This window comes from Staurois parvus, unplaced genomic scaffold (assembly GCF_062004578.1).
Source record: "Staurois parvus isolate SC_StPar_1 unplaced genomic scaffold, SC_StPar_1.0 ptg000144l, whole genome shotgun sequence".
Lineage (NCBI taxonomy): Eukaryota > Metazoa > Chordata > Amphibia > Anura > Ranidae > Staurois > Staurois parvus.
The window spans coordinates 1,157,266-1,174,169 of NW_028317940.1; the positions used below are offsets into that span (position 1 = coordinate 1,157,266).

At 46.6% G+C, this 16,904-nt stretch overlaps 2 protein-coding genes across 2 annotated transcripts in view; both read left to right on the top strand.

Annotated features, from left to right (window-relative positions):
• The first annotated feature begins 2,222 nt into the window (after window positions 1–2,222).
• LOC149465034 (gastrula zinc finger protein XlCGF53.1-like) lies at window positions 2,223–8,447 on the top strand. The gene is made up of 3 exons (XM_089673747.1): window positions 2,223–2,300; window positions 7,908–8,016; window positions 8,217–8,447. Exons 2-3 carry the CDS (start codon window positions 7,933–7,935, stop codon window positions 8,445–8,447), a joined length of 315 nt encoding a protein of 104 aa, XP_089529873.1. The 5' UTR covers window positions 2,223–2,300; window positions 7,908–7,932.
• LOC149465035 (uncharacterized) overlaps window positions 8,443–16,904 on the top strand; it is a 52,330-nt gene continuing 43,868 nt past the window's right edge. Inside the window, exons 1-4 of the mRNA XM_089673787.1 lie at window positions 8,443–8,561; window positions 8,678–8,775; window positions 8,931–9,066; window positions 9,335–10,302. Of these exons, the coding sequence (XP_089529913.1) occupies window positions 8,477–8,561; window positions 8,678–8,775; window positions 8,931–9,066; window positions 9,335–10,302 (1,287 nt within the window). The 5' untranslated portion in view covers window positions 8,443–8,476. The remainder of the gene's footprint in view (window positions 8,562–8,677; window positions 8,776–8,930; window positions 9,067–9,334; window positions 10,303–16,904) is intronic.

The following is a 16,904-nucleotide window of genomic DNA, read 5'->3' on the forward strand; positions in this document are numbered from 1 at the left end:
CAGGCCTGGCCATGTAGCACTGCAGGAAAGTATGGCGGCTCAGCAAGGGAGCACAGATGCCAAGACAGTCAACCTGTCAGGAAAGCCATGTGTTCAAAGGAATGTTGGTGTTCAAAAGCATGCCCGTGCTCAAAGGAATGCGCATGTGCACCAAACGGTCCATAGAACACAGCATTAGAACCCTGTGCACATCTACACGGGCATGTGCGCATTCTGCATGTGCGCAAGCATGTTTGTTTGATGGACTTTGATGCCCAGTGGCCTACTTGAAGCCTTACAGGACTCTGGTTTATTGCTGAATGGTCGTCCGCTCCTTCTACTTGTGACCTGATCCTCTGTTCACCCGAATCTCAACACGGCTTGCTGATCTTGCTTTGCTGCTGACTCTGGCTTGTAGCATGACCCTGCTTGCTGCCTGCTGTTCTGGTGCTTCTTCTGCTCTCCCGGACCCTACTCCTGGTACACTCTGTAATAATGGAATGTGACTTTCCCAAATTTCTGGAACTGTGGGAAAGAAGGGGTTTGACCAAATGAGTAAAAGAGACCTCTGACCTTCAGAGGATGTTGTTATAGATATTCCAAAAGATGATGATTTATATAATGTTGAGTATGATGATGGGTCTGCTTACCCAGCCCAAAAATGACAAAGGGGAGCATGCTTCTGAAATTGAACTGCTCCCCGAGGAAGGCTAAATTGCTTGTTACTGGTTATGCTTGGGGAGACCAGTGAGGACCTCTACTCAGCTTAGAACCCACCGAGGCAACAGAACAGATAGTGGTTTTAAATGGGGTTCCTCATGAGCCAGGTGCAAACAAAAGATGGCCTCATTTTTTGGCCAACAATTACTTTCTGTATCAGGCTACCATGGTTCAGGAAGACATTGTTGAGAAACTGTTCGTACCCCAGCCTTATAGTCCAAAGCTCCCGATGTGGTTCATAATTATACTTTTGGGGGAACACCTGGGAACTGAGAAAATCAAGGAGCACATCAGTCACAATTACAGGGGGCAGGGTTCTGAAACTGTGCTGCCCCCTAAAGGAAGGGGAAATGGCTTGTTAGTTATGCTTGGGGAGTCCAGTGAGGACCTCTAGTCAGCTTAGAACCCACTCTGGCCCAAGCAACAGAACAGATAGTGGTTTTAAAGGGGATTCCTCATGAGCCAGGTGCAAACAAAAGATGGCCTCATTTTTTGGCCAACAATTACCTTCTGCATCAGGCTACCATGGTTCAAGAAGACATTGGTGAGCAACTGTTCGTACCCCAGCCTTATAGTCCAAAGCTCCCGATGTGGTTCATAATTATACTTTTGGGGGAACACCTGGGAACTGAGAAAATCAAGGAGCACATCAGTCACAATTACAGGGGGCAGGGTTCTGAAACTGTGCTGCCCCCTAAAGGAAGGGGAAATGGCTTGTTAGTTATGCTTGGGGAGTCCAGTGAGGACCTCTAGTCAGTTTAGAACCCACTCTGGTCTAAACAGAACAGATAGTGGTTTTAAAGAGGATTCCTCATGAGACAGGTGCAAATGAAATATGGCCTTATTTTGAAGCCAACAGTTACCTTCTCTATGAGGTTACCATGGTTCAGGAAGACAAAGTTGAGGAACTGCTGGTACCCCAGCCGTATAGTTTAAATTTCCCCAATCTGGTCCATAATGGTATTTTGGGGGAACACCTGGGAACTGAGAAAACCAAACAAGCGCATCAGGCACCATTAGAGGGGGGCAGGGCTCTGAAAATGAGCTGCCCACTGAGGAAGGGGAAGTTTCGCATTATTTTGCAGAAAAAGCAATCGCACCAAATCCCTCCACTTATCCCTAGCTGTAATCTTTTTCTATCCCTCTTGGTGGGAGTGGAGATGACCCAAAGGTGGATAATCATCGGTTAACAGAGGTGGCTTCAGGATTCTGAGAGGTCTTGCAAAGCCACATGGGAAGGTTATTTTAATCAAAGTAGTGGTTCTTTTCAATTTTTGACAAAAAATATCTACATGGAATATAAAAGGCTAATTACAACAAGCATTCAGCAAAAGCAACTCCTTCTGGTCATCCCAATCAGGAATATATTTCTGTCCCCCTTGGTGGGAGTGGAGGTGACCCCTTTATGAGGACATACAGTCCATACATACCCAGCACAAGGCCGGGGTCACATTACGAGACGGTTCTCCGAGGCTGCAGTTCCTCTGAGCTCCACAAGGTGGGGATCTCACTTCTACCCAGACAGGCAATCTCTATGGTAAAATGGACAGGAACAGAGAGCTAGTAGAGAGGAGACGTTGCTAGAACTGGCAACAGAGGAGGTAAGGAGATTTTATTTGAATGAAATTCAGTAGTGATTTTTTAAAATACTGCCTAAAGCAGTGGTTCTTAACCTTGTTGGAGGTACTGAACCCCACCAGTTTCATATGCGCATTCACCGAACCCTTCTTAATTGGAAAAATAAAATATGATTTTTAAAATTCAAAACATAGGTATATATTTATACATAGGTGCACAAAATGAACAAAACCGTTAAGAACAAAGAACAAAACCATTAAAACATGATTTTCACACAAAAACAAAAACATAATAATGAATATTTACTGCACGAATCATATGAGTCGGGTGTGGGTCTTCACCTCTGCCGAACCCGCGAGACTGACTCACTGAACCCCTGGGGTTCGATCGAACCCAGGTTAAGAACCACTGTTTTATAGTAATTCATCCCCCATAGTAATTCATCCCCCATATAGTAATTCATCCCCCATATAGTAATTCATCCCCCATATAGTAATTCATCCCCCATAGTAATTCATCCCCCATATAGTAATTCATCCCCCATATAGTAATTCATCCCCCATAGTAATTCATCCCCCATATAGTAATTCATCCCCCATAGTAATTCATCCCCCATATAGTAATTCATCCCCCATAGTAATTCATCCCCCATAGTAATTCATCCCCCATATAGTAATTCATCCCCCATATAGTAATTCATCCCCCATAGTAATTCATCCCTCATAGTAATTCATCCCCCATATAGTAATTCATCCCCCATATAGTAATTCATCCCCCATATTGTAATTCATCCCCCATAGTAATTCATCCCCCCTATAGTAATTCATCCCCCATATAGTAATTCATCCCCCATAGTAATTCATCCCTCATAGTAATTCATCCCCCATATAGTAATTCATCCCCCATATAGTAATTCATCCCCCTTAGTAATTCATCCCCCATATAGTAATTCATCCCCCATATAGTAATTCATCCCCCATAGTAATTCATCCCCCATATAGTAATTCATCCCCCATAGTAATACATCCCCCATATAGTAATTCATCCCCCATATAGTAATTTATCCCCCATAGTAATTCATCCCCCATATAGTAATTCATCCCCCATATAGTAATTCATCCCCCATATAGTAATTCATCCCCCCTATAGTAATTCATCCCCCCTATAGTAATTCATCCCCCCTATAGTAATTCATCCCCCATAGTAATTCATCCCCCATAGTAATTCATCCCCCATATAGTAATTCATCCCCCATATAGTAATTCATCCCCCATAGTAATACATCCCCCATATAGTAATTCATCCCCCATATAGTAATTCATCCCCCATAGTAATTCATCCCCCCTATAGTAATTCATCCCCCATATAGTAATTCATCCCCCATATAGTAATTCATCCCCCATATTGTAATTCATCCCCCATAGTAATTCATCCCCCCTATAGTAATTCATCCCCCATATAGTAATTCATCCCCCATAGTAATTCATCCCTCATAGTAATTCATCCCCCATATAGTAATTCATCCCCCATATAGTAATTCATCCCCCTTAGTAATTCATCCCCCATATAGTAATTCATCCCCCATATAGTAATTCATCCCCCATAGTAATACATCCCCCATATAGTAATTCATCCCCCATAGTAATTCATCCCCCATATAGTAATTCATCCCCCATAGTAATTCATCCCCCATATAGTAATTCATCCCCCATAGTAATACATCCCCCATATAGTAATTCATCCCCCATATAGTAATTTATCCCCCATAGTAATTCATCCCCCATATAGTAATTCATCCCCCATATAGTAATTCATCCCCCATATAGTAATTCATCCCCCCTATAGTAATTCATCCCCCCTATAGTAATTCATCCCCCATATAGTAATTCATCCCCCATAGTAATTCATCCCCCATAGTAATTCATCCCCCATATAGTAATTCATCCCCCATATAGTAATTCATCCCCCATAGTAATACATCCCCCATATAGTAATTCATCCCCCATATAGTAATTCATCCCCCATATAGTAATTCATCCCCCATATAGTAATTCATCCCCCATAGTAATTCATCCCCCCTATAGTAATTCATCCCCCATATAGTAATTCATCCCCCATAGTAATTCATCCCCCCTATAGTAATTCATCCCCCATATAGTAATTAATCCCCCATATAGTAATTCATCCCCCATATAGTAATTCATCCCCCATATAGTAATTCATCCCCCCTATAGTAATTCATCCCCCCTATAGTAATTCACCCCCCTATAGTAATTCATCCCCCCTATAGTAATTCATCCCCCATATAGTAATTCATCCCCCATATAGTAATTCATCCCCCCTATAGTAATTCACCCCCCTATAGTAATTCATCCCCCCTATAGTAATTCATCCCCCCTATAGTAATTCATCCCCCCTATAGTAATTAATCCCCCATATTAATTCATCCCTTATATAGTAGTAGTAAGTAAGTAGCAAGTAGTAAGCCAAGTCCCCCCTGTGTCAATTCACTTACCTTTGCTCCGCGCGTTCCTCTCGCCGTATTCCCGCGCCGTTCCGGTCTTCAGGGCGGACTGTGAGAGGAGCCTAGCTCCTCTCACGTTCGTCACGCTGCCCCGCCTACACACATCCTGACAGCCAATCACTGGCTATCAGGATGTGAGTGGCAGCGAGACTGGCCAATCATTGCATTTGAGCGCGCTGCCCTGGCTGTTTTTTTTTTTGGATCACGCTGCAGAGTCCCTGCTGCCCGAGAGGAGGGAGGGGAGCGGGCGCCCGGCACACAAGAGCCGCATTAAAGCGTGTAAAGAGCCGCATGTGGCTCGCGAGCCGCGGCTTGCCGACCACTGGGCTAAGCGATGTTGCGTGACCACCTGCAGCCAATGATGGACAAGCAGGGCATGTCATCACGAATCATATGAGTCGGGTGTGGGTCTTCACCTCCGCCGAACCCGCGAGACTGACTCACCGAACCCCTGGGGTTCGATCGAACCCAGGTTAAGAACCACTGGCCTAAAGGGAAATATCAAAAATGACCAATTTCTTTAACCACTTCCCGCCTGCCCTATAGCAGAAATGCCTATATATACGTGATTTAGCAGGGGGCACGAGCGAGCCGCACGCGCCCTACCCGCGCCGCCATTCTAGGCCGCGGCTGTTGGCTGCATGCAGAAGAAATAACCTGGCACTAGAATGGGGAACAAGTCAGTGTGATAATGTGGTCACATTTAGTCAGTTATATCACCACCCCCTTCCCATTCCCACTCCTTTGCTTACATGGCTAGGGATTCCTGGCCATGTAAGTGAACAGTCTGGGTGACGTCAGTGGTTGCCAAGGCCGTGGCGGGTGTAGGCACCCGCTGCTTCCTTAGCAACGATTGACAGCTCTCGTGTTTGTCCACAATGAATGCCCTAAACATTGGGACCCAAACACTCGGCTCATCCCTAAAGGGGTAAGGTGATACAAAAGGTTATAACTGTGAGGGGATGAACTGATGGAGAAAGGAAAGTTCAATTGTTGGGTGGAGGTGAGATAGGCTTCCTTGAAGAGCTGAGTTTTCAGGGATCACCTCAGGGTGGACAGAGTAGGCAATAGCTAGACAGTTTGGGGTAGAGAGTAGCAAAGGATGGGATTGACTCTGGAGAAGACCTGGACGCAAACATGAGAGTCAATAACTAAGGTGTTCGAGAGTAGAGCTAACTGAGCAAAGTTTGGTTCACTGGACATTCTTCAAATCCAGCTGGAAATCCGAGGACCCTGAGCAAAGATCCTGAACTTTTTTGAAGGCTATGGAAGCCAAGGGCCATTTTCATGTTTCCAAGATTTTGGGGCATGGGTAGCTATCACGTACCTGGTGATGGAGGCCAATGGAGAGAGGGCTTCCCTTGCGGCTAAGTTCCAGACTCCCCTGAGAGTTGGACAGCGGGAGTCAGGCCCAAAGTTGCACAGGTCGCCTGTAGGAGTGCTGGTTGGTGGTCGACTCAGAAGCACAGCTGGTGCACGGAGATAGGTCTGCAGACAGGAGGTGCCTGTGCGTGGTATGTAAACCCTTCCGGGATTTAGATGTTTACTGGATAGTCGGTTCAAGCCAAGGTCAGGTACCAGGTGGGAATCAGAGCAGACGTAGTCAGATGGGATAGCCGAGGTCATACACAGGGAAGTGAGAGAGAGAGAGTATCCGTAAGCCAAGCCAAAGTCAAATCAGGGGTAAGGCAGAGTAGACAGGTCTGTTTGTAAAAGATGGCGTGGTTCCCCCTTCAAAATCAATACCAAACCCTTAAACACAGTTAGTAACTGAGCAATGCATGAAGAAACTGAAAGGGTGAGGAGCATAGAGACAGATTTGGGATCATGGTATTGGAAGCCTTGGAATGTTATCAACTGACCAAAGGAGAAAGTGTAGATAGAGAATAGAAGGGGTGTAAGGACAGAGGCTTGAGGGACCCCTATGGAAAGAGCAGGAGGTAGAGTTGTAGGTGACAGTGAAGGTGTGCTTGGATAGGTAGGAAGGAGAACCAGGGAAGAGCAAAGCCTTGAAGGCCAAGAGAGTTGAGTTCATTGAGGAGGAGTTGGTGGTCAACTGTATCAAAGACAGCAATATCACCACCCCCTTCCCATTCCCACTCCTTTGCTTACATGGCTAGGGATTCCTGGCCATGTAAGTGAACAGTCTGGGTGACGTCAGCGGTTGCAAGGACGTGGTGGGTGTAGGCACCTGCTGCTTCCTTAGCAACAATTGACAGCTCTCTTGTTTGTCCACAATGAATGCCCTAAACATTGCGACCAAACACTCGGCTTATCCCTAAAGGGGTAAGGTGATGCAAAAGGTTATAACTGTGAGGGAATGAGCTGATGGAGAAAGGAAAGATCAATTGTTGGGTGGAGGTGAGATAGGCTTCCTTGAAGAGATGAGTTTTCAGGGATCACCTCAAGATGCACAGAGTAGGAGATAGCTAGACAGTTTGGGGTAGAGAGTAGCAAAGGATGGGATTGGCTCTGGAGAGGACAGAGCCTTGAGGGACCCCTATGGAAAGAGGAGGAGGTAGAGTTGTATGTGACAGTGAAGGTGTGCTTGGATAGGTAGGAAGGAGAACCATGGAAGAGCAAAGCCTTGAAGGCCAAGAGAGTTGAGTTCATTGAGGAGGAGTTGGTGGTCAACTGTATCAAAGACAGCAGAGAGGTTTATTAGTACGAGTACAGAGTAGTGTCCTTGGCAGGTTAGTAGTGGGTTTTAATAGGGCAGTTTCTGTGGCATGTGAATGAAAGCCAAATTCAAAGGGGTCATCAGCAGCAGAATAGAGAAGAGAAGTGGAAAAGTGTTGGTAAATGTTTGCTGGTTGGAGGGATAGGAGGTTGAAGATGAGGAAACTTTCTTTACCAACAGATCATAAACTAAGCAACAGTAAAAAGTTCAAAAGAAAGCAGATTATACATAGAAAATTGAATTTCTGATCCAGCAGGACAAAGCCAATAGACCCCAAAACAATAAAATGAATGTCCTTCTGTGTGTAATCCCACTGGAGATTGTTCTTACATGATAGAGACCCTCATATTACCCCCTCCCCCCATCCTAATATTGTACAACCAGTACAGTCCAGATCATTCTCTGTTATCAATTATTGGTCCACAGGAAACCTATATAGATCACATGACCAATGGGGATGGAGGAGGACCGGAGTCACATGACTGAGAGGATACTAAACCTCACCCTGGAGATCATCTACCTGCTGACCGGAGAGGTGAGGAGGATTCTGGGAGGTCACATGACATCACTTTTATCTCTATTAATAAAACACAGACCTGACCGGAGAGGTGAGGAGGATTCTGGGAGGTCACATGACATCACTCTCATCTCTATTAATAAAACACAGACTTGACCGGAGAGGTGAGGAGGATTCTGGGAGTCTAACATGATATTCCTATTGGTTCCCCAATACAGAGATTTCCTCCTCTGAGGTCAGGTGATCATATGACCATCACAGTGCCTCCATGTGACTCCCTAAACCCTGAGAGACACAACATGCAGAAGATTCTAGAAGTCACCAAGAAGATGATGGAGCTGCTGACAGGAGAGGTGAGCGGTGCTGGGAATTCTGGGACATTCTCCAGTAACAGACAAGGGATGTGTCTGGATGGTGACTGTATCATTGTGTGTGTCAGGTTCCTATAAGGTGTCAGGGTGTCACTGTCTATTTCTCCATGGAGGAGTGGGAGTATTTAGAAGGACACAAGGACCTCTACAAGGACGTCATGATGGACAATCAGCCGCCCCTCACATCACCGGGTAAGAGGAGACTTTATTGGAAAGGAGAGAGCAGTACGGAGGCTCCGCCTAGATCCCCCATCATCTGATAAACACATAGAAACAATGGATTCAGTCAGTGTGTGTGTTTCCTACAGATGGATACAGTCATGGGAACCCACCAGAGAGATGTCCCAGTCCTCTGTATTCCCAGGATTCCACACAGGAAGATCACACCATCCCTCACCATCATCAGGTCGGTGGAGTTGAGGGTCGGGAACATAAAGTGATGGAACATTCTGACATGTGGAGACGATGTGTGGACTCTACAAGATGAGATGTTCTATGTGATCTCACATCATAAATCCTTCTATGTTACAGATGTTATTTTCTGCCATTCTGTTGCTTTAGGGTGAAGATCTGATGAACATGAAAGTTGAGGGTGAAGTAGAAGAGACGTATGTGAGGGATGATCAGCAATATACGGAGGAGGCTGGAATGAGGAGGACATTCATAGAGGAGGACACTACTACAGAGATCAGCACAGGTGACCAGAATATATTCTTCTGTTTTCTCTGCTCTGTTACCGCCCCCCCCAGCCCCCATTGGTTCCTGCTCCTCTGACATAGAGGTGTAAATGTAGAAGTGATCTGAGAGGACCAAAGGCCCTTTGACTGAAGAGGGGAGGAGTCCCAGCTGCTTGGGACCTCCACAGAGAACATCTGCTCCCTCCTATCTGCCTGATCCAGATGGAATCTTGATGGAAGTGAACTAACCCTCTCCTATCTATTGATGATGTTTTTCTATTTTTCCAGGACCCGCCATGGAGAAACCCTCAAAGGATCGTCTCACTTTATCTCCAGGTTGTAAAATGGAAGAGGAGGACATCCCAGGAGATTGTGCCGGAGAAAAGACAATGAGCTCCACTATGGATGGTGGACTTCCCAGTGTGGAGAGACCATGGAATCCCTCTGACCCTGACCAACCTCGTACTGTGGGGGATGGGGCCGGGGTTCAGGAGGAGAAGAAATTTTTATGTCCTGAATGTGGGGAAAGTTTTAGTTCTGAACAAATGTTCTCTGTTCATGAGAGATCTCACACGGGTGAGGAGCTTCATTCCTGTTCTGAGTGCGGGAAATGTTTTCTTCATAAATCAAAACTTGTCACACATTACAGATCTCACAGGGGAGAGAAGCCGTTTTCTTGTCCTGAGTGCGGGAAATGTTTTTCACGGAAGTCCTGTCTCTCTAGACACCAGAGATTGCACACAGGCGAGAAATTGTATTCCTGCTCTGAGTGCGGAAAATGTTTTTCACAGAAGACCAATCTTATTAGACATCAGAGATTGCACATGGGTGAGAAACCTTTTACCTGCCTTGAGTGCGGGAAATGTTTTTCACGAAAATCAGACCTTATTATACATCAGAGATGTCATACAGGGGAGAGGCCGTATTCCTGCTCTGAGTGCTGGAAATGTTTCTCAGATAAGGCCGGTCTTACCAAACATCAGAGATGTCACACAGGCGAGAAGCCGTATTTGTGTTCTGAGTGCGGGAAATGTTTTTCACGAAAGTCCATTCTTATCGTACATCAGATTTGCCACACACGGGAAAGGCTGTTTTCCTGCCATGAGTGCGGGAAATGTTATCTAAGGAAATCAGAACTTCTCAAACATCAAAAATCTCACGGAGGGGAGAAGCTGTTTTGCTGCCCTGAGTGCGGGAAATGTTTTTCACAGAAGTCTTGTCTTACTAAACATCAGAGATCTCACACCACCCTCAAGGTGAATTAGTGTCCCGAGTGCGGGAAATGTCTTCTCTATGGATGATATGTTGCCATACATCAGAGCTCTCACACTGGGAAGAAGCACACCTTGATATACACCTCAGAAAACACGTGGCTGAATCCCTCCTGTCGTGAGGTCTGATCTCCCCTGCTCTTCACTAGATACTTCCAAGGACAGAATTGAAGCTAAACATTGCTTGTGGATGAAGAGAAGGGGAGATTAGACTACACAGCAGGACCGACCATTTCAGTGCAATAGTTGTGTTATGAGCTGCGTTTGCCCAGATGGCGCCACCTGCTGGTTGAAAGTGGTTAATATGACTTTTTTGTATGTAATAGTTAGCTTTTAAATATATATATATATATTAAAAAAATATTTTTTAGTCTAAAACAAATAATGTATTCTTTGTTGTTCGAAAAGTGTGCCTCACCATCTACCTGCTGACCGGACAGGTGAGGAGGATTCTGGGAGGTCACATGACGTCACTCTGATCTCCATTAATAAAACACAGACCTGACCGGAGAGATGAGGAGGATTCTGGGAGGTCACATGACGTCACTCTGATCTCTGTTAATAAATCACAGACCTGACCGGAGAGGTGAGGAGGATTCTGGGAGGTCACATGACATCACTCTGATCTCTATTAATAAAACACAGACCTGACCGGAGAGGTGAGGAGGATTCTGGGAGGTCACATCACGTCACTCTGATCTCTATTAATAAAACAGACCTGACCGGAGAGGTGAGGAGGATTCTGGGAGGTCACATGACATCACTCTGATCTCTATTAATAAAACACAGACCTGACCGGAGAGGTGAGGAGGATTCTGGGAGGTCACATGACAACACTCTGATCTCTATTAATAAAACACAGACCTGACCGGAGAGGTGAGGAGGATTCTGGGAGGTCACATAACATCACTCTTATCTCTATCAATAAAACACAGACCTGACCGGAGAGGTGAGGGGGATTCTGGGAGGTCACATGACGTCACTCTCATCTCTATTAATAAAACGCAGACCCGACCGGAAAGGTGAGAGGGATTCTGGGAGGTCACATGACATCACACAGACCTGACCGGAGAGGTGAGGAGGATTCTGGGAGGTCACATGATGTCACTCGTCTCTATTAATAAAACGCAGACCTGACTGGAGAGGTGAGGAGGATTCTGGGAGGTCACATGATATTACTCCTATCTCTACACCCCTCCATCTTTTTTATGTCCCGTGTCCCTCTAAACAAGAGGATCAGCATGGATACAAGCAGCCCAGTCTTGGGAGGAGTCAAGCCATGTTTCTGGAACATCAATTGAATCACCGAACACCCAGATCTCCAAGTTCTCCCATTCTTCTAGACCGGTTTCTTCATTTTATATATTGAATTACGTTTCTATTTTGCAACATAGTTATTTCAGTGTAATTATTTTTATCTGTAACGTAGGGATCTCTGTATTGACCTCTATAACCTTTGGCCATCTTCTCTCCTTTCCCCATTTGCTAATGTCTGGCCCCTATTTGATCTATTATTTCCAATGCGGAATGCATGTTGCCTGGCTGTGCAGGACTATAGGAGGACCCAAATACTCAGCAACTCCTAAGAGGGCAGTGCTACGTACATAGTGATATGAGGCCTGAGAGGCTATAAAAAGGCCATAAAAATATCTGGTGGCATATAGGGTTAATGTCCCCGACTTCTCCAGGGATAAACAATGTTCCCAGCACACCAAGGATCTCCAGAGCAGGTCCAAAGCCTTCTTCAATGATCACATCATAATTACAGGAGCAACGTTTCAGAGCCTCGCATGTCTGATGAAGGGGTCCTGACAGGCTGCGAAACTTCGCTTCTGTAATTATGATGTGATTGTTGAAGAAAGCTTTGGACCTGCTCTGGAGATCCTTGGTGTGCTGGTGACATAGTTTCTCCCTGGAGAAGTCGGGAACGTTAACCCTACCCCCTTAGGAATTTCAGAGCCTCGAAGGAGCCCTTCGTGTGATCACATGTCTGATGAAGGGGTCCTGCCAGGCTATGAAACTTCGCTTCTGTAATTATGATGTGATTGCTGAAGAAGGATTTGGGCCTGCTGTGGAGATCCTTGGTGTACTGGTGATATTGCTTCTCCCTTGCGAAGTCGATGACATTAATCCTACCCTCTTAGGAGGTTTGGAGCCTCGCAGGACCCCTTCATGTAATCACACGTCTGATGGGGTCCTGCCCGGCTGCGAAACTTTGCTTCTGTAATTATGATGTGATCGCTGAAGAAGGCTTTGGACCTGCTCTGGAGATCCTTGGTGTGCTGGTGACATTGTTTCTCTCTGGAGAAGTCGGGGACGTTAACCCTACCCCCTTAGGAGTTTTGGAACCTCACAAGATTTCTTCATGTGATCACATGTCTGATGACGGGGTCCTGCCAGGCTGCGAAACTTCGCTTCTGTAATTATGTGATTGCTGAAGAAGGCTTTGGACCTGCTCTGGAGATCCTTGGTGTGCTGGTGACATTGTTTCTCCCTGGAGAAGTCGGGGACGTCAATCCTGCATGTCACCAGATTTATATTTACCATATTTTGATGGCCTCTTAGGTCCTCCTGGGGTAGGGCATATGGAATGCTTAATGGAACAGATGACACCCTCCTGGAACTATTTACAAGTCTCTACTGCAACACAGTCTCCTTTGGAGAGCTAGCCAGCATCTCCCATAGTACCACCCTAGACTCTTGATAAACTCTCCTTTACCCAGCTGTCTGGTAGTATCCCTGAGCAGGGGATCCAGTGCCTATCACTTTAAGGAATTGGACAGCCCACTAGGTGGCAAATCTGGTTTCCTACCGGAGTGCTCCTTCCCCTATCTGGCCCAGGGGATGAAGGTCTACTTACTCACTCCTTTTCCTGTTTGGCTGCTGGGTTGGTGGCTGCTACCAGGTCTTCTAGGTGGGCTGCTCCTAACCTGCTACACAGGTGGTTCTCGCTCTGGGTGGCGGTGAGGATCTGAAGTTGTGTCCTTCACAGCTCCACTGCCTGTAGGTGTAGCCCAGTCCAGCCTTGTGCAGGTCTACAATCTTGTCCCTGATGTCCTTTGACAGCTCTATGGTCTTGCCCATGGTGGTGGTGAGGTTTGAATGGAAGAAAAAGATTCTGTGGACAGGTGTCTTTTATACACAGAACGGGTTTTCGGTAGGAGTGCCTTCTTACATTGACAGGACTGATCTGTGTACCACATGAGCACAAAGCCAGTCTGTGGGAGCCAGAATCATTGTTGTTGGTAGGGGATCAAATACTTATTTTACTCCCTGAACTGCAACTCCATTTATAACATTTGTATTGTGTTTTTTCTGGATTTTCGGTTGATATTCTGTCTCTATCATTTAAAATGCACCTATAATAAAAATTACAGACCATTCATTTCCATGTAAGTGGGCAACCTTACCAGATCTGCAGGGGATCAAATCATCATTTCCCACACTGTATTTATATATATATATATATATATATATATATATACTATATTGCCCAAAGTATTGGGCCAGCCCTCCAAATCATTGGATTCAGGCATTCCAATCCCCTCCATGGCCACAGGCATGCAGACTGCTTCTACAAACATTGGGTCGCTCTCAGGAGCTCATTGACTTCAAGTGTGGTACCATGATGACCACAACCCCATAGAACACCTTTGGGATGAATTAGAGCGGAGACTGCGAGCCAGGCCTCCTCCCCCGACATCAATGCCTGACCTGACAAATGTGCTTCTGGAAGAATGGTCGAACCTTCCCATAGACACCCTCCTAAACCTTGTGGATGGCCTTCCCAGAAGAGTTGAATCTGTTATAGCTGCCATGGGTGAGCCAACCCAATATTGAACCCTACGGACTAAGACTGGGAGGCCATTCAAGGTTATGTGTGTGGAAAAACAGGTGGCCCAGTACTTTTGGCAATATAGTACATATATGTTCTACAAGCTAACCACCTCTAGTTCAGGAAATAAATGGTTCTGATGTCACAAGAACCACCTTAAACTCAGTTATCAATCAATACATCTTCCCGATCTCTCCAACACCTCGATCTCAGCCACTATGACTCACAAAGGCTGGAAGCCCAGCTTTAAAGGGAAAAAGGTGGATAATCACCGGTTACCAGGGGTGGCTTCAGTATTCTGAGAAGTCTTGCAAAGCCACATGGGTAGGTTTTTTTTTTTGTCAAAGTAGAGAGTTCTTTTCAACTTTTGCCAAAAAATAGATACATGGAAAATAAGAGGCTAATCACAATTCTGGTCATCCTAATCAGGAATATATTTTTGTCCCCCTTGGTGGGAGTGGAGGTGACCCATCCATGAGGACATACAGTCCATACACACCCAGCACAAGGGTCCCACTACTAGACGGTTCTCTGGGATGCAGTCCCTCTGAGCTCCACTACTTACTGAGAGACAGAAATTGTTAATTGTTCAAGGAACCTCTAGATCCCTTGGAGGAACCCCTAGAACCCTTTCGAGGAACCCTGGCTGAGAAAGGCTGGACTAGGCAGTCATATATTTCTGTCCCCCTTAGTGGGCGTGGAGGTGACCCCTCTATGAGGACATACAGTCCATACACACCCAGCACAAGGCCGGGGTCACACTACGAGACGCTTCTCGGGGCTTCAGTTCCTCTGAGCTCCACAAGGTGGTGAGCGCCCTTCTACCAGACAGGAAGTCCCTATGGTAGACAGGAAGTGATGTCAGGCATAGACAGGAAGTGATGTCAGGCATAGACAGGAAGTTCTGTTTGTGAGGCGAGTCAAGAGGAGACATTGGTGGAAGTGGCAGCAGAGGAGGTAATAAGATCTTGTTTTCTATTTACACCCAGTAACCCTCCCATCGTGTCCGTCCTCTTCCTCCATCGTCGTGTCCGTCCTCTTCCTCCATCGTCGTGTCCGTCCTCTTCCTCCATCGTCGTGTCCGTCCTCTTCCTCCATCGTCGTGTCCGTCCTCTCCTTCCATCGTCGTGTCCCTCCTCTACCGTTACATCCGGCCTCTTCCTCCATCATCATGTCCATCTTCTTCCTCCATCGTCATCTAGGTCCTCTTCCTCCATTATCACGTCCATCCTCTTCCTCCAATGTCAATGTGACGTCTTTTATCTCCAGCAGATGATGATACACACACATATAGTATGGGAACCGAAATTAACCCCTTCAGGGGCAGAACATCCCCCCACTTACAGGGCCGGAACATTTTGGAGATGTGCCACCTTCTCACCTAACATATTATATGACTTTTTGGGGGGTTTATATGGGTGCAAAGAGAATCGTCTTCAGTTTTCTTTGCGGGGTGATTAAAAATATGCAATAAGAAAAAATAAATCTCAAGACCAAACAGACTTTACAAATAAAATAGAAATTTCTGATCCGAGAGGCAGTGGCGTACGTAGTGGGGCACAGGAGCTTGTGGTCCTCACCAGGAGCGACACTCCACCCGCCTGACATCTTTCTTTTTTGCTTTTGCTGTCGGAGAGGCAGAAACGGCTCTGTAGTGTGAGTATTGTAGGCATTGCAGCACCACTTTGTCTGATCGGAGCAGTTCTGATTCAAGGGGAAGCTGCTCCTCAGCTCCTGTCACATGACCCAGCCAAGGTGGAGGACTTCCCTCGCTCTGAACTGCTGCTGATCGGTAAGGAGATCTGCTGTAAAGGGAAGTCTGTACTGGGGGGTCTGGAGTGGGGAGGTGGGAAGTCTGTACTGGGGGATTTGGCTGGAAAAGGGGGTATCTACTGCGGGGATGGGCCGGCAGGGGGATTCTCTATGGAGATTTTTGGCTGGCAGAGGGAGGTCTGTACTGGGGGGGGGGCTTGAGTGGGGAGGTGTCTGTACTGAGGGATTTGGCTGGAAAAGGGGGTATCTACTGAGGGGATAGGCTGGAAGGGGGATTCTGTATGGAGATTTTTGGCTGGGAGAGGGAGGTCTGTACTGGGGGGCTTGCGTGGGAAGGTGTCTGTGCTGAGGGATTTGGCTGGAAAAGGGGGTATCTACTGAGGGGGTAGACTGGAAGGGGGGATTCTGTATGGAGATTTTTGGCTGGGAGAGGGAGGTCTGTACTGGGGGGGGAGGGCTTGAGTGGGAAGGGGTCTGGAGTAAGGAGGTGTCTGTACTGAGGGATTTGGCTGGAAAAGGGGGTATCTACTGAGGGGATTGGCCAGCAGGGGGGATTCTGTATGGAGATTTTTGGCTGGGAGAGGGAGGTCTGTACTTGGGGGGGCTTGAGTGGAGAGGTGTCCGTACTGAGGGATTTGGCTGGAAAAGGGGGTATCTACTGAGGGGGTAGACTGGAAGGGGGGATTCTGTATGGAGATTTTTGGCTGCGAGAGGGAGGTCTGTACTGGGGGGGCTTGAGTGGGAAGCGGTCTGGAGTGGTGTCTGTACTGATGGATTTGGCTGAAAAAGGGGGTATCTACTGAGGGGATAGGCTGGAAGGGGGGGATTCTGTATGGAGATTTTTGGCTGGGAGAGGGAGGTCTGTACTGGGGGGGCTTGAGTGGGAAGGGGTCTGGAGTGGGGAGCTGCCTGTACTGAGGGATTTGGCTGGAAAGGGGGGTATCTACTGAGGGGATAGGATGGGAGGGGGGATTCTGTA

Bases quoted from the DNA above. Each gene is read 5' to 3' on its own strand.
- LOC149465034 (XM_089673747.1), top strand. From the start codon at position 7,933: ATGGGGATGGAGGAGGACCGGAGTCACATGACTGAGAGGATACTAAAC. The intron at 8,017-8,216 runs GTGAGGAGGATT...TCCCCAATACAG, and splicing joins TCTACCTGCTGACCGGAGAG to AGATTTCCTCCTCTGAGGTC.